This window comes from Nothoprocta perdicaria, unplaced genomic scaffold (assembly GCF_003342845.1).
Source record: "Nothoprocta perdicaria isolate Ctin4 unplaced genomic scaffold, notPer1 scaffold_42, whole genome shotgun sequence".
NCBI classification, from domain to species: Eukaryota; Metazoa; Chordata; class Aves; order Tinamiformes; family Tinamidae; genus Nothoprocta; species Nothoprocta perdicaria.
In genome coordinates, this window is record NW_020455666.1 from 2,538,900 (window position 1) to 2,566,740 (window position 27,841).

Sequence of the window (27,841 nt, forward strand, 5' to 3'; positions counted from 1 at the left end):
ATGTCTATGTTTCTTTTTCTGTTTTCAGACATTACAATGGTTGACACAGAAATGCCATTTTGGCCGATTAATTTTGGAATTAGTCCAGTGGATCTATCTGCAATGGATGATCATACACATTCCTTTGACATAAAGCCATTTACCACTGTTGATTTTTCAAGTATTTCTTCACCACACTATGAAGATATTCCTCTTGCAAGAACTGATCAGACAAACCTTGATTATAAATATGATATCAAGCTCCAGGACTGCCAAAGTATGCTTTTTATTCTTCTTACAATTTCTCTCATGTTTATATTTTCTTAATGCTTTGGAAAGTTTAACAGCAAAACAACTTGAAAAAAGTAAGATGCCTAAATGAGGGTACCTTGTGCCATCAAAGACGTCAACGAGATATTTTAATAGGCTGATGAACAAGATACATCTGGCATGCCTGCACCCTTCCTGAACAGGTGGAGAATAGACAGAATATCTTGGAGTATCTAAATAAGTATTAAGTAAATAAAGTATTTAAAGTAATATAAGTAAATAAAGTATTTTATAAATTTTATTTATTATTTATTTTTCTGTGTGTGTGCATTGTTGTTGTTTTCTCTTTCATAGAAAAGTAAATTTCCTAGCTTTTGGGGTAAAGCTAGTTTGGAAAAGTCAACAGTCACCTTATTATAATACTATTCCTGTAGATGTTTTTACACCAAAATAACGACTGAGCCAATTCCTTGCAGTTAGATCTACCTTAAAGTATTATAACCTCATTAGATATGCTCAAAAGATCTTATTCTTTTATGCACTATTATCTACATAAATATGTACAATGATACATCAAGTTCATCATTTTTATCTCCTCTATATGCAGGTGCAATCAAAATGGAGCCTCCATCCCCACCTTATTTTTCAGAAAAAGTTCAGTTGTACAATAAACCTCACGAGGAGTCTTCCAACTCCCTCATGGCTATTGAATGCCGTGTGTGTGGGGACAAGGCCTCTGGATTTCATTACGGTGTGCATGCATGTGAGGGTTGTAAGGTAGGTTGTCACAAATATATTTTCTCTGAAGTAAGATTTGATGCTATTTCCATCTAAAGAAATACTTTTTAAAATAAGATCTATGCTTTATAGAAAGTTTTGGGTTTTTAAAGAAAATTCTCATATGCACTGTACACTTTTTTTTAACATTACTTTGTTTACTCCAGGGCTTTTTTCGAAGAACGATCAGATTAAAGTTAATTTATGACAGATGTGATCTTAATTGTCGCATCCATAAGAAAAGCAGAAATAAATGTCAATACTGCAGATTTCAGAAATGCCTTGCAGTTGGAATGTCACATAATGGTAAGTGCAGACAGCATATTTTTAAAACAATATTTCATCTGAAACCCATGAAATGTATATATAAGTATGTTTGCTGCTGTTTATATGGTCATCTGTTGCTTTATGCTAGGCAGTTTAGAAATATGAATCAGATTACCTCTGAATATATGAATGAACACTATCTTGAATATAAGAAACAGATAAAGATCTGCATTCAACAGTATAGTGCATAATATAAGGAACAAGTTTTACTCTCCATTATTCTTAGTGCTCTTTACACTGTCGACTATTCCTCATGATCATATTAGTTTAACTGTTATTTTTTAGATAACTTCTTATTTTCTAGTGAGACTGTTTTGCAGGGTCAATATTCCTCTTCTGTAACTGGAAAATTATGAAAAATTGAATGCTTAGTAAAATGTTTAGGTAATAATAACTTGAATGTAATATACAGGACACTGAGCATTATTAGCATCACTAAGTTAAATTTTCCACATATTACAAACACAGCCTAATTTAAATGAATGGGCCATATGCTGTACTGTTTTAAACTGTCCTCCTCCTCTCTAGGATACCCACATCTGGACATAAATTCCAATGTGTGGTAAGTAGGAGTGTAGTGTTTCCTAGCATGCTTGCTCAGCTGTTGGCCTCTCATTGTATAGTGTGTATAGATGTTTTTCCTGTGTACTCTGCTCTGTCTCTGGTCCCTCCACCACGTAGAGGTGAATGCCCCTCCCATCTGTGAATTGTAAGCAGTGTTTCCATGTTGTATATGCCGTGGTCTTGGATTGCAAAGGTCTATATGACATTGTGTATGGTTCTTTGATTACCTTCTGTACAGTAGGTAAGCAGATGGCACTAACCATAGCACAATACCGCTCTCTTGTAGAGAATAAATAAGAAAGTCGCTCTGAACTTTGAAGCTATCAATTCATGAGTAAATACTTATTTGTGAAAGTTTGGATAGCAAGACATAATGAAGCTTCTTAGCTGCCTTGCTTTGGCAAAGTGAAATAAAAACAGGAATTAAATGTCATAACATAGAGAGTTATGTATTTCTAAGGGTAAAGAATTGCAAACATGACTGGGAAAATAATTTCTCTGTGGGGTTTTTAGGACTTTCATTATTTTCAGAATAAAAAAATAAAGAGCATGTTGTCCCCAAGAGGCAAACTTAACTGCAGTTTGTGAAGTTAATACACGCACCAAATGTAAATCGGTATGGGAAATGTTTTACAAATAGAAAATACTGTTTTCAAGTTCCTTGGATGCAACAGTAACTCTTAGAAATAAATCTAATTTTGAAATACCAATGTGGATATTTTCATAGTAATTTAGGGGATTTATTATTATGATTTTCTAGGGGTGTGCCAAAGTATCTCATAAGCTAGCAACATGGCTTCCACTCACACCGATGGAGGCTACATGCAGGGAAGGGGAAAAGAATAGCCAAGAYCTTTCTCTGTTGCTGAGCAATGCAAATGGCACAGTAAAGTTTATAGATTACTCTGTTTCAGCTGCCATTTCTTCCTGTTTGGCCCCTGACAAAGTAGGAGCTGTTGCAGCAGCCAGAGGGAAAGTCCAAAGCAGCTTGCCCCAGGGCTTGACAGAGCTTCACTGGCCCTCACTATCATCTCACCCTACAGGAATTAGTAGTGTTTATATTCAAGTACCTGGCTTCTGCATTAGCCCTTTTTCCCACCTTGGTAGTGTTGCATTTTATCAAACATAACTCTCTAGCATTTACAAACAGAATAAAGAGAAAAAAAAAAAAAGAAAAAAAAACCACTACATTTTGTCTTTTTAGACAGAGCTCTATGTGACGACACATGCAGAAGTTAAAAGCAAATTTGTTGGTGACACTAAGCCAGATTCTTATGTTACATCTATAGATGAAAATTCTTCYATTTAGATAGTGAAATTATCTGAAATTCAAACACTTGGAATCAGAGTATAGATTATTTGTGTYGGAGGGCTCTAGTACTTGCCTGTATTTACGTAGGTATATTATTGCAAAGTGAATTGGTGGTACTCTTACAGAAAAGAGAAACGCAGGGAGACACTTTGTAGCTACAAYCACATTCTTTTATGTATAAATACTACATACCACATGGCTGGAGGTTAGAAAAGACAGTAGTCTTCTCACGATTTGGATGTTGTTTTCCTTTTCTTCTCTAGTCTCAGTGCTGGTCTGTGTTCAACCCTCAGTTGCTCAGACCATATTCCTCAGTATCTGGAAGCAGAAAATGTAGGCTTTCCCTCCCAGCCCTCCCCTCTTTTAGTAAAAGTACCATTTATATAGAATCAACTCTTTTAATGGGAGATTCAAAAAAAAAAAAGAAAAAAAAAAGAGAGAAAAAAAAAGAGGCATACATGTCTTGACTGTGAGATCTGGGAGGACTCTGAATTGCTGAATATGGGCAAGTGCCTCCAGCAAACTTAGACAGGTATCCATGCTGACTCAATGTTGCATTTTCCAGTGAAAGAAAATGAGTTTCCCTAATCTACCTTGGAGTTGCACTTGTGCTGCAAAAAGTTCACAGTTTCTGTTATCAGAAGATACATAGAATACTCTAGAAGGGATTGTGGACTTCTCCAACCAGTAAAATGTGACATAGGGATAAATATCGTATCACACATACATACATAGGAAAAGTAAGAATATAATGTAGCATGTAACATCTTACTATATTCACTACTGGTATTGTATCACTGATATTTAGAGAATACTGTAGGTATAAACAAAAGAAATCTCTGCCAAAGGAAAGAAAGGTTAGATGTTCCAGCTGCAGGCATGTGCCCAGACTTACACAATCTTGTATTGCTGCTAAGAAATTCCCCTTTGAACCCCTTACAGCATGAGTAACCACGACTTCTCCCTCACTTTTGTCTCAATCCCCTGGAAACACCAATGACTTCTCCCAAAGGAAAGCGCTAGAATGCTATCATAAAATTGAATTTTACATTAATTTTGCATGCACTGTTAAAAAGTTTGAAGATATGTTATAAACATTATACAAAAACAGTTATATTAGAATAATATTTTAACTGCGCTTTCTACCTTTGGGTTATTTACAAATTATTATACACAAAATACATTTTAAACTTCTGTTTAGGTCAAAGACATTAGTCTCACAATTTACGAATTTCATCTGAAAATCTGTAAGATGCATCTGTCTATGAAATAGTTATTTATAAGAACAGTTTTTCAAAGTGAGTCTTGAAAGATCTGCTTATTGAAAGAAACAACCACAGTCAAAAATGTGGCTAATAAACGTACAAACTGTCTCCTAAACATATTCAACAAAAAGTGCTAACAAAGACCAATCAAAAAAGCTAGCAAACTACCCCAAGCACACCTTTAACGTACTAACATGAGAAAATAATATGAAATGCTGTGAGGTTCCTAACAGATCTCACTATTGCTGAATTCTTTAATGTAGAAGTCAAATATTTAAATGGTAGGCAGCAAGAGACAACCCAAAGATTTATATCGTATGGCGATCAGTAAGATCCTACTTCCTCTCTGTGAAATCAGTTCACTAATTTAGGAGAATACTTAGCYCTACTCTGAAGAACCAACTCTTTTGGTATTAGTGACTTGGTTTTGCTGAAAAGGTACATGTTGTTTTTATATTCTAATTTGCTATATAACATGTGCGCTAGTTTTTTTCGAAGTAAGCTGTTCCTCATTTTAGAAAAAGATTTGTTAAATAATTCCCTGTTACCTTTGGTAGTGGTCTTTTTCATTTACACTGAAGAAATTTAAAATAACCTATTTTACAAACAGATCAGGATTTTGATCTTTTGATCTTGATAGGCGAGGAGGCATCATGAGGTGCAATGCCAACCATCTACCAAATATTGCATGAAAATACATTGCAAATTTGTATGCAGATTTGTGCACATTTGATAGAGTTTTCTTTCATTCCTAGAATTTAACTCTGAATTAAATTATATAAAAATGTTGGCGATAGATAAGCACAACAGAATTCATTGTTCTCAAAGACTAGTAGTTAATATTATTTTTCACTGGAAAAATGAATGCAAGTTGTCATTTATTAAAGTATTCCCTGAGCATTATTTTGAGCTTTTAACACAGAACTACCAACAATATGCTGTTTAGCAACACTGAATTGCTAGAATAAATACTGTTACCGTCTTTCCAAGAAACTCTTTGTAAGACACAAGTCTATTCGCAAGAATCAGAGTATAAGACAAAGGAGATGCATAGAAAACAGAATACATGAGCTACGCTATAATTTTCTTCTTAATGCTAAAACTAAGCTTATGCTGGCAATATTTGCAGCAGTAGATAGACAAACAATCTTCTCCATTTAAACAAATTCACTTGTAGGACTATTCTTGAGAAAACAAACACAGAAAAACAAACAAAAAAAAAAACGAAGTATTTCTCTATTTACTCATGTTTTAATTTTCAGCTTGATGTTTGTTCCAGGCTCATTTCTGTTCTTTATACAGCTTTGTTAATTATCTCCTAAGGGAAAAGAGTCTCCATATTGAAAATCCATTATAATTTCTTGTATTTCTAAAGAAATGCAAAAACTCTACCTTAAAAATATCTGTTACAATAATCACTGTTGGAGCTGGTATGTACACTGTGGTACATCATTAAAAATGTTCTGGAAACTGATTAAAAAGTTTCGGGCTTCAGGGATTTCATAGTGGGGAAAAAATAAATTTAATTCCTATTGTTTTAAATGCTTTAGGGAAGTGTATAATCTATATTAGAATTAATACTAAATCACAGAAAGGAGAAGCAATATATATTTCTTTTTATCTTTATTGGGGAAAAAAAAAAACCAATCTTGAAAGGCAGTCTCCTGCTAGTGAGATTCTAGATCATGAGCTTTCTCTTATAACCGCTGACTCTTGAGAATGGGCCCACACTGGTATAGGCAAGCTCTATTTCTATAATATTTAAAGGTTAGTATGCTTAAAAATGAGCTTGCAGGATGCATACTAGACTGTTAAAGATGCATGATTTACTTTAAGAACATAATAAAAACATAGCATATAATGTCATTAAATAATTGACTATAAAATAATAGTTTACAAATGCTACTTACTATAACAGTGTGTGACCTATATATGCTACATAGTGTGAACTATAAATGCTGCTTACTATAACTCTGTGTGACCAAAAGCACTTAGTTCCTGAGGGGATTGTGAAATCCCTGTACGTGCCTGATTCTTAGATGGGCTTAAGTATTTATTAGGTGTTAAGAAGTCCTCAGATCCTACTGAATTGCACTCAACATGTTTCAAAAAGTGATCAACATTTTATTGACACGGAGGAGGCCAATACCTGTTTTTATTACAGTTCCTTTATAATAGAATCAATAGTTACTTTGCTTTGTTTTTTAGATTGAAAAGTTCGTTGTAATTGTTCATTGTCTGACAAGACTTCATTTAAGTCTTCAGTTTTAAATTGTTCTTCAGAAAAAGAGATGGTGAGAATGAAATAATTTTGTCAGCAAGGACCAAATCAAAGTTATCAGAGTATTATTTTGCTTTGGTGGAGCTGTTACAAAATGCACATTTATATATATGTATACAATAATGTGGTTCATCTTTATTAAGTTGACAATAATTTGATTCTTTTTATTGAATAGCATCACCCCAAAATCTGTAAATGCTATACAATATTCTAACATGAGTTTTCACTATATTTGCTTCATTTAATACTTTTATTTCATTTATTTGACATTTGAAGAACATATAAAATGCAGTTATTTGTATCATGAATTTAATAATATAAAATATTTAGTATCTCTTTTTTAACTCAAAGGAAGGTTTGTGCTATCTATACCTAAGAGTCTTAGTGCTGACAGGATCTTATTTAACCACAAAAAAAAAAACAAAACAAAACAAAACAAAAAAACTAAACTACTTTTCATGTGAAGCATTCATRGCTGAAGTAATTCCTTGTATAGCTATGCTCATAATCTATTTTAGGATACACTAAGCATAGGTATGGAGGTTTTTTGTTTGAAATCAAAACTTTATAATACTCTAACAAAACTGTATGTACAACTCATGCATCCACAATTTTTTTACATAATTATGCTGGTCTCTTTGAGCTATAATAGTGTGTCATGTAAGCTCAAGTGAAGGTCTTCAAGTGATGTGAAGTTCCAGTGATGACTCATTGGAAATTACTGTGAGTAGCTGACTAAGACTCCTCAGTGTTCCCCATGCAAAAGAAAAAAATATATACCATGGACAGTGATTCAAAAGAAAAAATCTATTGCAATTATTCAAAAGTTCCCATATGAAAAAAGTGCTCGCAAAAGACATTAAAAAAAATGAAATGTACTAATTTGTCCTGGATGAATTAGGTTCCCTTCCATGATGATTTTTATTTTGATATGAAAGCTCTAAGAATATCTAAAAGAATATGAAATATAGATCATGCATCATTTAGAGACTAGGTTTACTGAAAAGCACATGTAGTACAAACCATCTTGCTTCTACAGCCATGAAGTAAGAGAACTGATCAATAAACATAATAAATGCTAAATGTGACAAGAGGTTATTTGTTCTTGAAGAAATGGTCATTTTTATGAATTGGCATACTGCAACCATCCTTAAAACAGGAAAGTAGCTGATACTGTCCAAAATACATATTGCTAGTATAATACTTCAATGTATGATGCTAACAGTATATTTACTGTATCCAGGGGCACAATGACCCRTAGAAGAATATTTATAATATTTGTATATTTTTTTTATTCTGAAGGCCAAAATGCAAGCTTTTTTTTTTTTTTTGGTCTTGTTTGGTTGTTTTCTTACAAGAAAAATTAATTTTGTTTACAGACTATTGCATGATAAAATAATCTTGATCCTGATGGCTTGTTTGAAGTATTTCCCTAGTCAGTCCCTACATGTATAAATAATATTTTGGATAGTACATAGGTGTAAAATAACAGTTCTACAGCCTGGCTTACATTCATATTGAGCAATTAATAAGATCATATGATTAGATGGAAACATTTCCTGTTCTTTCAATACAGCATGCTCATAGTGTTATCATAAAAAATTCAGTCTTTTCTGGCTTTTTTATTCTCTCCATAATCTTCTCTCTCTTTCCYCAATTTTTTTTGTGATGCTTTATATCACTTGCTATATTAAGTTCTGTAGAGCTATTTAGAAATGTATTCCTGCAAGGCATGTGTGTGTCTTGTTGCTAACAAATGAAGTATCTGGGATACGTGTGATGATTTGCCCAAAACCACACAAAGATGAACTGTGGTTCCCACTCCAACTTAATTCCAAGCCAATTGAACCTATTTTATTATCTTAAAGATTCTTTACCTTTTATTTAGATCAGAGTTAGTCAGTGTTTTTCAACAACTTTGACTATCAGGTAAGCTGTCAAAAGTGCGTTTCCAAGCAATATTGGTATCTTGCTCTTCGGGCACAAAGGTGATTTCTTCTTTGAGGCTTCTCTGTTTACATTTTTATGAAGGACTTCAGCTGTTTCTCTGCTACTAGAGAAGTTTATCTTTCTCTTACTTGTCTGAGTACTGCTTTAACGAAAAGCTGAAGTGCTCATAATAAAAGATGACAGGAAAAAGTCTATTAAAATAGGCATTTTTAGATTCAACAACAGCATGTATAATTACTTGTCATCTTTTTTAGCCATCAGGTTTGGTCGAATGCCACAAGCGGAGAAGGAGAAGCTCTTGGCAGAGATTTCAAGCGACATCGACCAGTTAAACCCTGAATCTGCTGATCTGCGAGCACTTGCCAAACATTTGTATGACTCATACATAAAGTCCTTCCCTCTGACTAAAGCCAAGGCGAGGGCGATCTTGACAGGAAAGACGACAGACAAATCAGTTAGTTCCCTCTGTTATTTTTTTTTTCTCTTAAGTAAATGATTTACCACATTGACAACACATTTAAAAAAAAAAAAAAAAAAAAAAGCTTTGCTGTGGGCAGTTACATATTTCAAGCTGTGGCTGAAACACAGGAAATGTTTTTAGATAGGATAAGTAAACATTATTTGAAAAAACTCCAAGTTCACCTAATAAAATACTTGAAACAAGTACAAGAATTTGAAGGTCATCTTAACCTTTTTGTATTCTCTGATCCACTCTTCCCATTTTCCTTCTTTTCTACAGGTCAGCTTCCACACACTCTTGTTTAGTGTGGCTATCTATCTGCCAGTGGTGAACACTTTCAATTTGAGTAACTGCTCATCATGGAGTATATAAAGACAGAACTAGCACAGCTTATACATTCTGGGGAAAGCTGCTGTGCTAAGTCCACTTAAGAGTTTTTGCTTTGTGTCTTTCCCCAATTTGCTCCAGAAACACAGCTTACTGGGAAAAGAATTCACAAAGCAGTTCAATTTGCTTTAATTGTGTTTCCAGCAACTATGAACCTGCATTGTGAATCAGACATAAGATGTGTTAGCATATATATTTTGTGTCCTTCATCACAGATGAGCATTGATCAGGCACAAGAAATGCATCTGCTCAGCCAAAAGTAGAGTTTTTAGTGTATGAGCAGGAAGCACAGATAAAACCCCAAAAGGGCTCTTCCCCTTTTTTATAATATGCTTCATACACAATAGGAGAATTCAAACTGAAAGGAAAATGGAGGGAAATTTCTTTATTCAGAAGAAAGACTGTGCTAAGAGAATCTGTTGCTTGTAGTAATAGATTCTTTAAATCTGGATATGAAGAAGCTAATTAATTTTCTGCTTCCTTATCCCGTAATTCTCACTATATTCATTAACACTAGGCAGGAGTATTTTCCAAGATTATACGGTAAGTTACGCAGCAGTAAATTAGTTCATAATACTGGCATTAAAATGACCAGGTTCAGAGTTAATGTCCACTATGAAAAATGGGGGGAAGAGAAGTTATATGTGTCTTGGAATTAGACTAATCCAATTAATGGGGATAAACTAATTTGTGCGATCATCATGAGAAATACCCTTCTGGGCTGTCTATCTTTGCAGGCTCAGTGAATTTATACAGTAGTATTCCTCAAAAATTTTTAATTGTTGCAAAGTTTCAATGTAAATCTTTAAAATTTTCAATTTAAATCTATTTTAAAACATGCTGAAATAGTGCACGCACACTCTCTAAATCATGCTTACAACTTTTTATTATTTGAACTGTAAAGAACTTTGTACTCTGGAATCTCAAACTGTTTACTATGGGCACAGTTTGAATTTATGTTCTTTTTTGAATTGCAGTATCATCTGCATCAAGTGGAAATGATTGGATATGCTAAGTCTGTGTTGAAACTAAAACTGCTAAGTAACCAGTCTTCTGGGAAATGCAGTGCTTATTTAGTATAAGATTCAAGTCAGAATATTCATATGAATCTTTATTTTCAAGATTTTTAAAGATAAYTTGATTTTCCTTAATTTGCAACTTCAAATGTCAGATTGAGCCCTTGTGGTGAAGTACATTCTCTCCAAAGCACATGTACATGCACAGAACTAATTTTTTTTCTTTTTGCTTGAATTTGATGCTTTCACTTTGGTATTTTCTGGAAAGAATAATAATAATAATAAAAAAGATCTACCAGAAGTAAAATATGCATTTTAGGAGGTTGCTCTTATTGTCATTTGACGCATTTATGTATGTATATACATGCACATATATATATATATATATATACACACACATGTATATAAAATGTTTTTTTCTGCTGACAGAATGGTACTGCATCTTGACAAACATCTGTGCCAACCTTTTAAAAGACTGCAATCCTAGTATGGAGGCTAAAATTGCTGTCATACCTCTCATTGTATTTAACTGGAACTTGTGGTCTGGAGATATATGTGCCCATGGTTACTTTAAAAGGGACAGCACTAGTCTCGTTGGTCTTGTAAGCATCCAAATACCAAACTGATTTAATGAAACCGTTTTGTTAATGTAAATAGTTAAAATGCTATCCTCTTGTGGGGGCACTGTTATTTCAGTTCAAAGATAGACATTTGTTTTGCAAGCAGCTGTATCGGTTAAAGACAAAGCTATGTCAGCTGTCAGGCCTCCCTTTCTCTAGYGAAAGTGGTACGAGCTCCGTGTTGGACTTTGCCCGGAGCAGAAGAGGGAACTTTCACAATCCCATGTGCACAATTATGGGAGCAGTAACCTTCAACTGGCGAGTTGTGACAAGTATCTGTGGGCAATATCTTCTACAGAAGGCACCACGGTACTTGAAAGAAAATGTTGGTTTCCAATTTTAAGTGCTCTAAATCATTTTATTACTGAATAGACTTCAAAAGTGATTTAACAAATCTGGAACAGACTTTTAGGTGTTTTCAAAAGCTAATCATAAAGGAGAGGGGCACGGGCAACTTACAAAAATAACCCATGTCATTCTGTATTTCTTCTGCAGCTTAAAGTGAATATAGAACCTTAAGAATGAGCACCCACATGAATAAGGCACTAGAATCTGTGATTAGAAAGGATATAAGATGTATAARATATATGTAGACAAATGAGATTTATGTTTGTTTGTGGCCAGTATATAAAGTCTCAGCCACTTTATTTCTATTTTTCAACTCTCCTAATGACTGAAACATGATAGGATTGTTAGATGTACAGATCCTTCTCAAACGCTTTGTCTTTTTTTCTTTCCTATGGGAAAACTAAAATGTCACTGCACAGGAATTGAAATGTGCACCATTTTGTAAATATTGTCAAAGAAGTACCAAGATTTTCTCACTAAGTATCAATACGGTCATTCACAAGACCTCTTTCAAAAGATATTTTGATGTAATATATTTGCATGAGAGTCAAAAGTTTTTTTTCTATAGACCTCTCATGCATAGTATGCAGAATGTAAAGAAAATTTTGATGGAACAAAATATGTAACATCATGGTTATTATGATGTTATTTTGCTTTATATGTCGCTACCTGTTTAGAATTTCAATTGTTGAAACATTACTATCCATGTGGGAAGTTTTCCTGCATTGCTGACATGACACCAAAGATAGCTGACTAACTTCATATATGCAGTTAAAAAGAAAATAGTCACAGTATCTTGGGTGAAAATCAGCAATTACACATGTCTTTTTCTTAAAAAGAAATACCCAGTTTACTTGATGCTATAGAATTCCTTTCATTTTAATTAAGTATACGAACAAGCTATTTAAAATCAATAGGTTTTTTTTTGTTTGTTTGTTTGTTTGTTTTTTTGTGGCAGTGATGATTTCTTTAGTCATTTGTCTTTTCTAAGGAAAAGATTCTCTGGAAAAATTTGAAAAATTATCACTTAACCAGCTCTTTAAAACTGAGGGCTTGTTGTGCATATTTTGAAATAAATTGTTTCCAGAGTCTAATAAAAGCTTCACTGGCATTAGTTTTCTAATCTGTTTTCAAAATGGATTTATTTCAGTTGAGTTTATCTAGCGGCAAATGGTATAATTTATCAGATTATCAAAATCAAAGTCTCTGTATTGCATGTAGTACTTTCTAGAAGAACAGAACTTGAAATAAGCTTGATAGCATGGATAGTGTGGTAAAATCAAAATGTGAATACACTGTATCCTTCTGTTAAAAAAACAAAACAAAACACTCACATGTATCCTTGATAGATTCTATTTGATATAAGGCATTAAAAATGCAGGTAAAAGGAAATCTTTAATAATAAACATTCCAAAAGTTGAATGCTGGTTTTGTAGAGCTGTTGTAAAATGAAATGAATATTTTAAAAATTTTAGCTCTATATGCCCCTGATTTATTTTGAAAAATTATCCTCTATTTTATCCTCTATATTTTAGGATTTGGATTCACAGAAAGTATAGGGAACCTTTAAAATTTGCCTTTTCTGCAAGTGATCTTGGCATTGTGTAGCTATTTTCTGTAATAGATTTATGAAGATTTAACCCGAAGTGCATATTTCTAAGTGTTTTCTGATGAGTTATACCAGTGTACACTACTCCAAGCTTTGAGAAGCCAAATGTTTGTAGAGAAAACATGTGAAAGTAAATTGTATTTTCCTTTCTATTTTTAGCCGTTTGTAATTTATGACATGAACTCTTTAATGATGGGAGAAGACCAGATCAAGTGTAAGCACACGTCTCCACTGCAGGAGCAGAACAAGGAGGTGGCGATCCGCATTTTCCAGCGGTGCCAGTTTCGCTCAGTGGAGGCAGTGCAGGAGATCACAGAGTTTGCCAAGAATATTCCAGGTTTTGTGAATCTTGACCTGAATGATCAAGTAACGCTCCTGAAATATGGTGTCCATGAGATCATATATACTCTCTTGGCTTCCCTGATGAATAAAGATGGAGTTCTTATATCTGATGGACAAGGATTCATGACACGGGAGTTTCTGAAGAGCTTGAGAAAACCTTTTGGTGACTTTATGGAACCCAAGTTTGAGTTCGCTGTGAAGTTCAATGCACTGGAATTAGATGACAGTGACCTGGCAATATTTATAGCTGTCATTATCCTAAGTGGAGGTAAGTGCTGTCTGATTTTATGTAATGTTTGAAAAAACAGAATTGACACTTTTAATTCCTCTCCAAACAGGAAAGCGCTCAGCACTAAGGGATGTAGCTGAATTTGTTTACATGCAGCTTTTGATAAGCTCTCAGTTTTCCTGATGTTGGTCGCCCCTTTTTCAGTGTGAGGTAGCGAGCGAAAATGTAAACAACATAATATTACTGATGAAACTGGAAATTCCTGCTGACTCAGCAGTTCATTTAATTAGAAAACAAAATCAGGACTATCTGAAAACAGGAAGGGCGGAATTTCACTGGCAAGGGCATCTGCAAGTTAAACTACTGCGGTGAGGATTTTTTAAGTCTACAGTTAGATTGTGTGGCTTGCTAATTGTATGTAAATTACTTTTGATTCCATAACATTTTCAAAGTACATGTGGCATTTGGCTTACAAGATTGTGATGGTTCTGGGTTTAATTCAAATAAGGTGGTTTTTGCATTTAGAAGGGAAAAAAGAAAGGAAAGAAAACGTGTTGTTCAGAAAAATGATGGCTTCCTAATGTCTGACAAAAAACAAAATGGAGCATTTACTTTTCCTAAGCTGCTATATTTGTATTTATGTTTTTGTCTTATGCTTTTAAGGAAATTTAAGTGTTAAGCCTAAAGTATCAGACTACAGAAATTCTAATATTGCATAAGAAGAGACGGTGCATTCTGTCTGCTCTTAGGTGGCAGAGCTATTATATTTTGCAAATTAGCAGATTATTATCCAGATTTAGTTCACTTGGAAACCTTCCTACCAACAATCTGAGCTATCAAATACATGCTCTAGGACAGATTGAAGTTCCTTGAATTTGGCCAATCCTATCAACTTTGGTGATGTTGCACAAAGAAAATTTTATCCAACTATCTGTGTGTACTTTGGCTTAGAACTGTACAGCAGATGTCAAGGGGAGGAATGTGCTGAAGTTTCTGAATTCAGATCCTCCACAGAGCAATGCAGAGTATTTCTTTAACAAATTATGTTCATACAATCATACAAAGCACACAACAACCACATCTTACTGTTTTGAAATCAAATGTTTTCTTCATCATGTATTGTTACATATAGTTTGCTGTACATTTAAATTCACACAAAATTACTTCTGGCATTGAGTTTCACTCAGTAAAAAGTAGTAACATATCATGGTTTATTAGACTAGTCAAACCCACTTCAAACAAGTATAGCTCTCTTCAGAAGACCTTTTCTTGAGCAAGAATTTAGATAACATGACTCCTGAGGACCCTGAATTAATTCAAAACCAGATAATATAATATGTTGCTAGATTATTTTGGTTGGTTTTAATGGGGGAGGAAAAATTATACAAGCCTATTAAGGCTCGATACAAAACATGACAATATTTTTCATTTTTTAATGTAAAGAAAAGCTAACAGATAAGAAACAGACCTTTCAAAATCCAATCCTAACTGAAAAAAGGGAAATCATAATCTGCAAAGCTAGGTCTGGTATACTTCAGTGATGTTTGGTTTATATTAGAGGAAGTAATTAGGATGTAAGTAATGAAGTAATGTTACATTTTAGGTCGCAGGAGGACAGTGTTCCATAGATTCAAAAAAAAAATCCTTTTCTGAATGAAGTTTATCAGCAAGGTTTTTCTTTAAGAATTTGAAAGATACCTTAAAAAAACTAACTGAATTTAATAGACGGTTCTTAAATAATTCTGAAGTCAACTGAATCACTAATTATAAATCAGTCCCCTTTCTAGAAAGAACTTTAACTCCTTGATAAAAAAAAAATTAAAAAAGATGTCTTACTATCTGTATTCAAAACCTTCCCTTCAAATATGGAGGATGGTTATTTGAAAAAAATTGAGATATATTGTGAAAGTAATTAAACTTTGCTACCACTTTTGGAAGGACTTTCATTGCTCTAGTTTCAGATTCTGTTTCCTGAAGCACATTAAAATCTAATGTGGAACTGAGATCCTGGGTTTCAGGTGCTTCGGATGTTTTTGTTTTGGTCAGAACCATCTGAATTTTGAAGAAACAGGCCAATATCATTAAAAATGAGATTTCTAAACTCTGCACACTACTTCTAAGACTTAATTAGCTCTATGAATGGTGACATTTAAGTAACTTGAAATTCTATCTACAAATACCCTAAAAGGAAAACTAGCTATTAAATACACTTCAAAACTTATAAAACTATCCCAGCCATATGCGCTGATTCTGAGTGAATCTGTCATTGCCAGGGAAAGGATGTTAGTTATGCTCCCTCCATGAGTGCTAGCTCTTATGCACTTTTAAAGAGGAGAAGAAAAAGAGAATTCCAGCTGGAACACTACGTGGGAAAAGCTTTTCATTGTGAAATAAATGCTTGGAACTTGCCACAAATCCTGTAAAACAGTTCAACCTTTTGATATTGAAGTAGTTACTTTTACATTATATATTAAAAGGCAAAATGCCCATATAACAATAACAAGAAGCTGGCAGATTAACTGTAACAGCAACAAAATGAAAGTACTCCCACTTTCAACATCAATTGTTTTATTTTTTCTGAGATGAGGAGTGCAGCCTCATTCAATTTCAATGATTCCAAACGTTACTTCGTGTTCATTACTATAAAGCTYAAGTGTTGGTTTTAATCACTATATATTTTGCTTTAAAACAGAACTTAAAATGCCAAAAAAAAGTCCAGTATTCTGAAAATAAGGATGATGAGGCAGAGTTAGATATTGGATATTACATTTTTCTTTCAAAGAAATACCTTAACCCATTATCAACAATGCAAAACTCTCATTACAACATTCTCTTAGTTAGAAGCACTTTGAAGAATATGTTTTGGTAAAAATGTATTTTGGTAAAAAAAAAAAAAAAAAAAAAACTTCATATAGATATTCTCTGTCTCTTTTGCATTTCTCTGGGCATTCTAAGCCAGCAGTGAGTGCTATGATACACATGTTAAAAAACAAGAAGCTTCTTAAGTACCAAGAAATAGCCTGGATTTGACTGCTACACAAATCCTGTTCTACTCATCCTTTTAGAACAAAGAAATGCTTCCTCATGAAACTGAGAACTGCAAGTAATCACTGTGAGCTTTGAACCAGGCTCCTGATGACTGCAATACATGTGACAGTTTAGTAAGGGAAACCCAAACCACTAAGTCATTTATGCCTCAGCAAAAGAAGCAGTACAGTTGCTAAGTCAGCCACATCTTTGCCTATTTATCATACTATGATTTTGCAATGTGCATTTAAATGTGAAATGAACTTAAAGATAGTAAAATGTAAAGGTGGACATAAATGCATGCAGATAGCCATTTCGGTTTTGAGGAACAGAAAAACTTGTAGCTAACATTAGAGACATGAAAAAAGCATGCAGCTCTGTACATTAATAAACCAACAACAACAAAAAAAATCCCTGAGATAGCAAATAACGCCAGTTTAGACAAAGCCAGTCCATTGACACGCAAAAGTAAGGGACTCTTAACCTCTCCCAGTTGCTGTGAGAATATTCTACGTGTATGTAGAAAATTTTCTACGTTGAACATTTTCTACACTGTATGCCCCCATGCTGTGAGCATACAGTTTTGAGCAGCTTTGTATACAATTTTCAAATTAGATGCTATGTCACAATGGATAATAACCTACAGAAAAAAAATAATAAAAAGGGAAATGTGATACTCTATTAGCATTGTCTGATGGGGTAAAATGCAAATAGCACACACGGYAAAAAATATATTAAACTTTCATAAGCAGTCTTCTGTGTCAGAGAACCTTAGAAGTGGGGACCAATTCACTGTTGTTGATTTCTCACCTTACTAACATCAACCCTCTGTCCTTGGCCTTCTCACGTGATTTGATTTTATTATAAAAATGTTCAAGCAGAACTCATTACTGTCTCTCTCACTTCCCTCATTTCTTCCCTGTGCTGTTCTCCCTGTGAGTTTTCAAACACTGTATTACTTAGCCTTTTCAAAGGCCTCCATCACACTGTCTTAGCGAGTTTTCTCCCATTTCAATTTCATTCTGTTCTCCATCTACATTTTACTCAAGGCTTGCTGCTCACCATTTTCTTTGTATCTTTTTTCCATAATTCCTGTCTACCTCAGGCTGCTCTCCTTCTTCCTGCTACGCTGCTGCACAAAATACACAGCTTGCTACCCACTGTGTCCAGACACAGTATTTAAAATAGCTGTATTTAAAAGCATCTGAACAATCTGAAACTCACCCTAACACCTTTGTTAAAGCTTTAACCTCTTATTTCTCTTTATCTCCCTCTTTTTTTTTTTTTTCTTTCTCCTCTCTGATTTAAATATGTTTCTTGGAACTAAAACAGTGTCTTCCTCTGTAAGAATTTTTCCTCAGAAAGCATAGCAAACTGTCAACACCCAAAAAATAATGTCCACATCCTGAAGTTCTCATTCATGAAAAATCTTTTGCCTTCAATGGGAATTTTCCTTCCTCTTGAATTGGCTTATTTAAAAATAGCACTTTATGATCTCCTAGGCTTTTTTCATAGTCATCTTATTTGACTCCAGTTCTATCAGATCATTTTAAAAACCATTAGACTGCCCTTTGCAATGTTCCTTAAGGAAGTTAGGTGCTTAATCTCTGCTGAACTTTGGTCGAGCTTGGATACCCAAACTGTGGGAGCTCCTTGCTCTATTCCAGCCTTAGTACCAGTGTCCCTGTTTTCCGCTTGGACTCCAAGTTGCACAGGGGAGCACAACATTCTACTTGGGTTTCACTTCTGCAAAACTCCAACTCAGAAAATTCCCACCATAAATGAAGCAGGGAGCAAATGGAGACTAATCTCAAAGGAAATCAAGGCCACAGTCTTGGTGCTTTTTGATTTTTATATCGCTTTACACTGAGTCATACCCAGCTGGTTCAGAGTTCATCTGCAGCACAGAAGTAAAATTTAAAGCTATCACAACCCAAAGTCAAAACTGTTACAATTCTGAAGCATTGAAAGCCAAGAAGTTTCTGAAAGATGTAATAAAAAAAACTATAATTTGTAGAACGTGAATATAGGTAATCTAAAAGCAAACTGTACAACTTATCAAAAATCCTCTGCATACTCTTTAAAGTTATTTTGATAATATGGACACATATGTTTTCTAGCTGTAGATTTTTAATCGTGGATTTTCAAAACCACAAAGTATTTCATGATATTTTAAGTTGAATAGTATATAAAATAAGTGATCTCAGGAAGGCTAGCAGAGTTTACTAGCATGAAACACCAGATAGAAAGAGTTATCTTGGGTTACTGAGACCAGTCACTTACAGACAAAAGCATTCACATCCTAAAACTGCTTTATGTCCAAATGTGTCATCTTTCCTACCGCTGAAAAACTGTCCTCAAATATCACTGCTTTCAGAGTTAGCTGCTTTCTTCCATGCATCTCCGTGCCAATACTGCCTTCTCCTCAAAGTTCAACGCCACATATTTATTAAAAAAATTGCCTTCTCCCAGCCTTCATTCCACTAAAAAAAACAAGCCAGGCTTAGTCCTCTCCTCTCTCTCCTATTTCTCCTCTCCTCTCTTTTCCATCACAGGGCAGCAGGGCTACCACCATCAGTCTGCCACCTTGCTGATGTTAAACCTGTCCTCTTCCAAGCTCACTCTTCTTTTACATAAACAACTTTACTGTGGAAAAACATTGAAGTACTCTATAAGCCTACCTCTGTATCAGTGAATGCAAATTTTTAATATATTATGATAACTTTAAAAATGTAATACATATATATCGGTGTTTCTATATTCTTCATAAACTTAAAACTTCCAATATTTTTTCTAGATCGCCCAGGTCTGTTAAATGTGAAGCCCATTGAAGATATACAAGACAATCTGTTGCAAGCTTTGGAGCTCCAGCTAAAGCTGAATCACCCAGAATCATCACAGCTGTTTGCAAAGTTGCTTCAGAAAATGACGGACCTCAGACAGATTGTAACAGAACATGTGCAGCTGTTGCAAATAATAAAGAAAACAGAGGCAGATATGAGTCTTCATCCACTCCTACAAGAAATCTATAAAGACTTATATTAATGACCAGAGTAGTTTTAATCCTCTGACATAATGTATGTTCTTCAGATTGCACTATTTCTTTGAGGGAAAACATTGCATACCTAAGAAATTACTGTGAAACAGCATTTAAAAAAGAGAGCTTAGTATAGTAGATCTATTTTATGCATATTGTTTATAAAGACACTTACAATTTACTTTTAATATTAAAAATATCTATATCATGAAATTGTTGGCAGTATTTTAAGAATTAATTTTTTAAACTCTTATTTCTTAAAATTGCTTGTTCAGTATGATTGACGCTTCACTGAAGTTGGTTAAGCACGCAGTTAAATTTTCAACTTAAAAATAAAAATCTTTTTTCTATAAACATTTTGAGGGAAACATTTTAAGTATTATGTTTCATTCTGTGTCCCCTAAGGCAGCAGCCAAGTAAGAATAAAATTGAATCACCAATTAGTGCAACTTCCTATGAGGCCTAAAAGGCAAAAGTTAGATGTGTCAAGTTGGATAATACTTACACCTACCATAAGATACTTACGCGTTAACGGAGCTCTGTTAAGAGGTCAGTGTGAGAATTAGGCCCATCCTTTGTGAGCAAACCTAAGATCTAAACTCCATTTCAAGAACTAATAAAGTCAGGAAAGCACCCTGCTAATCACTGTCAGGACACAGAGTCTTCTCGATGGTTGTGCTCCTACAAGTCCGAGGCAGCAGCAGAGCAGCCTGCGTGAAGCGGCTGCCCCACAGCCTGCAATGCAGGTGCCCCAGCAGCCAGGGCTAACGCAGCTTCTGGGCACTTCGCTAAGTTGGTACTTACATAGATTCAAACTACCCCAACTGGCATGAGACCTTCTCAAATTATTTGATGAAATACTACTGACAATCCTATCAGCTAAAAATGTCATGAAGAATTGCAATAATATCTGTGATACCTCTTAAAGTGACACTTCTTGAATAAAAGCAACGTTTAAATTCACTCTTGAAAAACACAGACCTATAGGAGTAGCCCGCTCTGTTAGCTTGACCTGAGCTATCATTGTTTATCCCTGGGAACAAGAATGCTTGGAGATATTCATTGCTGTTAAGACTGTGAGGTTTCTTTATACATGTTACCCTACAATGTTAACTAAGATTTCCACTAGGAGCAAAGCAGAGAAGGGTGAGTAAATGGAATGGAAGGTAAATTCACTTGCACTATATTTTTTTGGTAGTCTCAGGAATGATGTAAGATTCCTTTAGACTCCCATCTGCACTACCTGCACTGGCTGTAAGTGCGTGTGGTCTTTAGGAAAGTCAAGCAGGCGTGATCCACGCTGGCAGAAGAAAAGCCCATAGTTTCAACCTATACATTGAAGTGAGGAGCACTCCCCTGTTGAGTATCACTACTTTCCTCACTTCTCTGCATTTTATTCATGTAGCAAAAAGCATGCCTTGAACTTAGTAAGACAGATTCAGTGGTGATATGTAAGTGGACCAAAAGGGGATGTAAGTATACATGTGAGCAGCCTGGACATTCAGTAAGCACAAACTGGCCCAAGTGCTGATGTGGACCTCAGAGAACCCAAGATGGTAGAAATGATGCAATAAAGAGGCTGGCAGAAGCAAATATAAAAATAAATCCTTCTGCCCGTGCGTTGCATGCCTAAAAACTTTTCTTGCTACTTCTTTCAGGAAAACTTTGGGCCTTCGGTCAGTAGTARTTGTAGTGCCCAGGAAACCAGGAAGTGCTTGGAGAGCTAGATAATTCAGTCTCCAGGTTTAAACCTGCAGATGAAATTGCACTGAGGTGAAGTCAGTTTGAGGCCAAAATGAGCAGCTTTGACCTTCACTAAGTTTGCAATGAGATCATTTCAGGTAACTTTGAAACGATTGCCATAAAGCAAATGCAATATTGCATGTTAATGATCAAGCTAGCACGTTTCTTGCACTTTTCAAGACAGGCACATTGTGCTAGCTGAGCATCAGATCCTGACAGGAATTAAATGCTTGCTGATTCATAGTTGTTACAATTCAAAAGAGAATTTTTTTATTATTATTATTTTAAGTTATTTTCCACTGGACACTGGCCATTTGAAATTTTGGCATCAATCACTTAGTAAAAACCTCTATTTAATTGCAGAGTTCATCCCCTCCTGTAGGAGGATATAGCAAAGATTAACTGATACTGGACCTTAGATGGATTAGATGGACCTTAGTTCCAACACTGAATTCCCATAAGTGACACGCAGTGTAAATTATTAATCCGAGACTGCATTTCGTAGATAATCCAATTTCTCATTGGCTTCACTAAAAATGAGACTTCAAACTCATTTTTAAATAAAGAGGAATTTTCTAAAGTGAAAATTTTAGAGTATATTCTTACATAAGCAATATTAAATGTTATTTCAACAGAGCATTGGGACAGATGCATTGACAATGAAATTAAGGTCATGAYTTTGTTACAGAAAATCCTCTGTGTGACCAAGAAACCCATTAACTCAAATAGCTTAATTTTATTTTATTACAAGTGGGAATATTTTTAAAAGTAGCAGTTTGGCAGTGGTACTGCCTAAGTAATTCAGTCCGATCTGGTCATACAACACGTATATTTTGACAGTGATAGTATAATGAGAGTCAAAATGTCTAAAGAGATGAGGGAAAGCTGATTTGCAGGAACAGGTGATATTCTTTGTTGGGATGAAGGGACTGACTGCTCAAAAGCCTATATTTTATTTCAACTGTATCAGCTACTCTAATAAAATATATTGCTTTCCCTGCATCCTGGCTTCTCTTACATTTTCACAGATATTCATCATATTTTCCTCAAGCCATGGAAAATGTTAATTTTTATATTCATTACTAATCACAGAAATGTTCTCATTCTAAACAGTTACATCATGGTTAGGAAGTTTTGCCTAAAATACTTCTCTACAAGAATAGGTCTTAAGGGAAAAATGTCCATTTAATGGACAATTGCTATGTACTAATTTAGAACAAATGACTGTTATGAGGATATGAAAACATTTTCTCAAAAAATAATGTTTTCTCTTGTGAATTATATTCATAATTTTGATCTAATTGTAAATACATTTTTGTTYCTATGGGTTTTTATTTATTAAAAACAAGAAACTTGCTTATGGCAGTTTATAAGAAGGTTGCAATAGTTTCAGACTCTCGAGTTTTGGTTATTGTGGGCCATGCCGTAAACGAACAATATGTTTTTTGATCTCTAGTGCTACTAAAAACATTTAGCAACTTGAAAATAGAAAGAGTCAGCTGGCATATGCACTCTTTTGAAGAATTTCATTTTGCTTGTGTTTTACTGTGCTTCCTTAGTCATCTAGTCACTACACTGTAGCACCTTCAGAGATGATGTGCAGTGTGGGATAGGGTACATTCCCACAGGTCCTCAAACTTCTGAGCTGTTATTCTGGCTTACCACTGATTACACAGATCTGCTTGGCTTTTTTCAGTAGAAAACAATGGGAAGCCAAACCATACCCACAGAAAGTTTTAGGACATATCTGAGTGCATCCACTAACTATCTTACTGTTTCCCTCACCATATCAGGCAGCAAAGTATCTCTTTTACAACCTTAGAATTCTGTATCTAACAGGTAGAATAACCCTCTTCAGATGATCTCTGCTCCAGAAAATAATACTGTAAATGGTCTAAAATGAATATTTAGATGGGAAAAAAAAACATAATGGTCTAAAATGAATATTTAGATGGGAAAAAAAAAAACATGTCTACTATTATAATAACAAAGACATTTGGGATCATGTTAATCACTGTTTCCGTAACAGCAATAAAAAACGTTACCCTACTAGCACAGGCAGCTAACTGCCTCCTAACTGCATTTCATAAATGGAAGCAGACCAGCACTGTGCCGCTAAGAGACTCTTCCTAGCACAGACCACCCTGCAGGAGCCTGAAACACACAGAAAATGTAGAAAATAGTCTTCCTGGTACCTGCTTTCATGACGTGTGTTGCTATAGGCACATCACAAGCCTGCTCTGCCTTTTCACTTTAATACACACTCTCAGATTCAATTTACCATTGGTATGGTTAAGCCGCCCTTGGGGGGATCAGTATTCAATATTTGATTTGCAAACTCTGTCCCGAGTTGACTACATTTTAATGGATTTTTTTTCCTTTTTAATAGAGGTAATAGCTCTCACTTAAATGGAGGTATTATCAATTTTGTGAACATAGACAAACAAAGCTGCAGCAAAAGATTTATAGAAGGAAGGAAAAAAAAAAAGCCAGAAAAGCTCACCTCCTTGGTCAGCAGCAAAACTATATGCCTGCCAAATGCTTCACGCTTTCATTTGAACATAGGACAAAATTCCATACTCCATCTTACACCCCATTCCAGTTCCACAGTCTCCTCTACTGTAGCTGAAAATCAGCTATGTATGCATATCTCCCACACAGATATGGTAAGAGACTTCCACACTCATCAGCACTGTCTAGCTCTACGTGGGTTTGCAACTGCCAGAAAAACAATTTTGGAACTTCCGAGTTTTATGCAAATGTAGATACATAGGTATGAAATCAGAGTACAGTAGCAGCATCTGGTAAATGCTCACCAGCATCAAGAGAACTGTCAGTAGCCAATAATTGACCCACTAGTTGAAGAACTGAGACCAGCCAGGAAATGGTTCCAAGGCTTCAGCTGCAATAGACTACTGCCATGTAAGTATGCATACGTAAGCAAGAATATATATAACACTCCTTTATAGTACAGTTTCTAACCAGAAACAATTACCAGTAATCTGTGAGTGGAAGAACTTCAGACAGAAAAAAAAAAAAAAAAAAAAAAACAGGACTGCTACTTAGTCCTTTTTTGCATGGACATTCTATGGGTTACACTCAAACATACACCACTGATTCTCCTGTATAAAAAAGTATTTAGGTAGAAGTCCTTTTGCTTCTAATTGATTCTGCATTGCCCTCTGGCCCCATATGTGATCGGATCTCTTCAGGCACAGTTAACTTAACCCTTAACAAGGCAAACAGCTTCAGCTGGCTTGGCTTTCTGCTCAACAGGTTCAGTCTGTGACCGATTTGGTTCGATATTTCCTGTTCAAGTCTCAGTGCTGAGCTGAAGAGGATGAGGATCCGCTGCAACTCAGCACATGAAGACAGTGTGGTGTCACTAAAGCTGCTTGTTCATTAGACCTGTCAAATTCATGCTCTGTTTCAAGGATTATACATAACAACTCTGTTTATGGTACCCTGCGCTCTGGACCTTAGTGTTCTGTATGAAAGCTGCACACTTGCAAAGATATGAGCTCTTCCTAACACATGCAATATATAAGCAGACTTGGAACTACAGGCTAATCACACTTACTGTATGCAAGGCACCTGGCGTTCCTAAACAAGATTAGAGCCCTGCTGTACTTGGCCTTATGGAGGCCAGTGCAGTTCCAAGCAGTTTACCTAGAGCAGGCAGACAAACGGTGAAAGAGGGAGCAGTCAGTGCACTGTGTGCTTAGACCTGTAATAGCCCAGAAACAACCTCAGATCAGTGCCCAGCCCGTTTGCTTAGGCAGGCTCTTACAGATTTTTATATTCATACTTTATAAGACTTTCTGTTTGCAGGAAGTAGATGTAACAAAGCCTGAAAATAGGGTGTATGTATTGACAGGCTTCTGAAATATCACAGTTGCTTCAATTTACAGTTTCTTTCATGACACAGGTCTTTATTATTTGCTGTATCAAATCTTGTGCTAAAGCAACTCAAGAACATAACCCTTGCASTGCACCTTGTGCAGAGCACAGAGAAGTTTTCTGCACCCTGTCCTGAAAGTCTTACTCATAGCAGTGTCCAGCAGAACTTCAGGGTTAAATTCTTCAGGACTTCCTTTCAAGAAATTGATTTACTTTAGTAGATTTTTGCAAACTGCTCTAATCAATTCTCAATTTTGAAAGAAGACAAACTTCTGCTTAGAATGTTGCTAACAATGTAGCTGTCAGTGCTGTGAAAAGGATATGCAAAGGAAAGCAGAGAAGGGCCTGCCTTAGCTGCAAATAAAAACAGTCCTTCTATTAAGACAAACATTGTTTAAGGACTTTCGTCTTAATTATTAAGCTTCCTTATTATGCTAGAAATGGTCAACATTTTCAGAACAATATTGGCCAAGAGGAATATCCATTGCTCATTATATTTTATGCTGTTACTCAACAAGGTTTTTTTAGTTCAATGGAAACAACAAGGGAAAACTGTACTCTCTAGAGGCAGGGGAGGGAAGGAGAAATACGCAGCACCATTGGTTCTCACACTGGGAAGAGCTGGCAGTGCAGGAGAAGAGCTTGTCCTGCTTGCTGCAATGATGATTAAAGCATTCTGTTGTGTCAGCATATCCTCAGTTTGTTAGTGCTAACTCTCAGCTGGCCATATCCTGCCAGATTTGCGAGCAGAGCCTGCCAAGCCATCTCAACAAAAATGTAGCTTTAAATATTATAAATGATGCTGCATTTTACTGTGGAAATGTTTCCTGAAAAGGCTGTTCCAAAACATCCTTTACTGTTGGGGGAGGGGAATAAAAGGGGCCTGGGAGAGGGAGGAGGGAGGAAAAGGAGCTACTTTTAATAGACTTTTTTTTTTCCTTTGGAGGCCAGAGATTCATTTCACATCATTCTGCAAGACCACATGGATATTTTTTTTCCCAGTGACTATAAAACATTACAGTAATAATTTTATATGTAAGTTTTGGCAACTAAACGTGGGGCGGGAGGAAGGACAGAGGGCATCTTATTTTATAAAGGATTGCAGTGAGGGATTTTGCAATTGATCACTTAATGAAATCTTTTTGGTAGACATCTGCTTGCTGGAAAAGGAGCTCTGTTCTTCTTACATTAAACAAAAAAAAMACTGCATAGAGAAAGAAGTGCGTTCACAGCAATTATCCAAAGTATTATTACAACAAGGTTTGCATTCAAGACAAAAATGATTTTGTATTTGGTAAGAGGAGAGTATTGTGGAATGTTCAATGACATCTCTCTAATTCAGCTCTTCTTGTGAAACTCTTCTTGTTTAGTTTCTTTATTTTTCGGTATAGATCCAGAACCAAGATCATGCAACCTGTCAAATATGAATGCAGGTATGCATGGAAATTCAAACCTGTTCAAATAAGAATTTCCAAATTTGGCCCATTTGTATAGGTCCTTTTTAAAAGAACACTATCTAGCAAAATTCCTTACTGTTCAACCTCAAAATTAAGTAAGTTAGGAGTAGAAGAAGTACACATATGCAATCAGAAGTGGGTTCTGATGGGACCATTCTAAATTGAAATTAGTATTTCAGTTATAATTTGTTTGAATCCAGGTTATTCTTGATCTCTCCGATCAAGACCCAGTAGCTATTTAACTAACCATTTTTCAGCATCTTTTACATGTCCTTTTCCTTAGATTTTACATGATTTCCTGATATTTTACAACAGTATTTTTGCCAGATTAATTCTAGACTGACAAGCAATCACATAATAGCTTACAGGCAATACCATTTTATATAAGCTCTTGTACACTCATCTGCTTGATTAAAATCCAGACTGTCTGCATGTACAGTTGGGGGTACAAATGCTAGGTATTTGTAGCTTCTGCATTTTTACAAAAGAATGTAAACAAGGGTAATAAAGCCAGATCTATGAGAAATTGGACTTTCAAGGTAATTCTACTTTGTATTATTATTACATGGAATAAAATTGCCTGAGATTCACTGCTTATAGTTACAGTCATTTGTGGAAAGGGTACTTCAAACTTCAGATTATCAGAATTTTTTTTTAAGATGAAAAGTAAAACATATTAAATCCTTATTAAATCCTTATTAAATTAAATTCTTTTTGATTTTGCACCTCTATTGAGAAAACTGCAAATGTAAATAAAAAATAATGGAAAACTCAGTCACTGAGCTTTCTTTACCTTGATTTCCATGTGAACTCTACAAGAAGTGATAATCACAATAGCTGCTACAATGCAAAGGTCCAGAGTCTTGTTGCAGGTAAAATTTAAAACTGGTATAATGCTGTTAAGCATTATCTCATGGAAATGCTACATATGAAATCACAGT

At 35.1% G+C, this 27,841-nt stretch overlaps 1 protein-coding gene across 2 annotated transcripts; it reads left to right on the top strand.

Annotated features, from left to right (window-relative positions):
- Positions 1 to 30: 30 nt before the first annotated feature.
- On the top strand, positions 31 to 20,348 carry PPARG (peroxisome proliferator activated receptor gamma). 2 transcript variants are annotated; one of them, XM_026046020.1, is made up of 6 exons: positions 31 to 256; positions 857 to 1,026; positions 1,194 to 1,332; positions 8,980 to 9,179; positions 13,325 to 13,775; positions 19,561 to 20,348. In XM_026046020.1, exons 1-6 carry the CDS (start codon positions 37 to 39, stop codon positions 19,806 to 19,808), a joined length of 1,428 nt encoding a protein of 475 aa, XP_025901805.1. In that variant the 5' UTR covers positions 31 to 36; the 3' UTR covers positions 19,809 to 20,348. The 2 variants fall into 2 exon arrangements, with proteins under 2 accessions (XP_025901805.1, XP_025901806.1); XM_026046021.1 differs by lacking the exons at positions 31 to 256; positions 857 to 1,026; positions 8,980 to 9,179 and having other exon boundaries at positions 1,231 to 1,332; positions 19,561 to 19,946.
- The last annotated feature ends 7,493 nt before the right edge of the window (positions 20,349 to 27,841 follow it).

What these genes read in the sequence shown, in the direction of transcription:
- PPARG (XM_026046020.1), top strand. Translation starts at nt 37, where the DNA reads ATGGTTGACACAGAAATGCCATTTTGGCCGATTAATTTTGGAATTAGT. An exon ending in AGTTGGAATGTCACATAATG is followed by an intron (nt 1,333 to 8,979) that starts GTAAGTGCAGAC and finishes CATCTTTTTTAG; the next exon opens with CCATCAGGTTTGGTCGAATG. An exon ending in GAAAGACGACAGACAAATCA is followed by an intron (nt 9,180 to 13,324) that starts GTTAGTTCCCTC and finishes TTCTATTTTTAG; the next exon opens with CCGTTTGTAATTTATGACAT.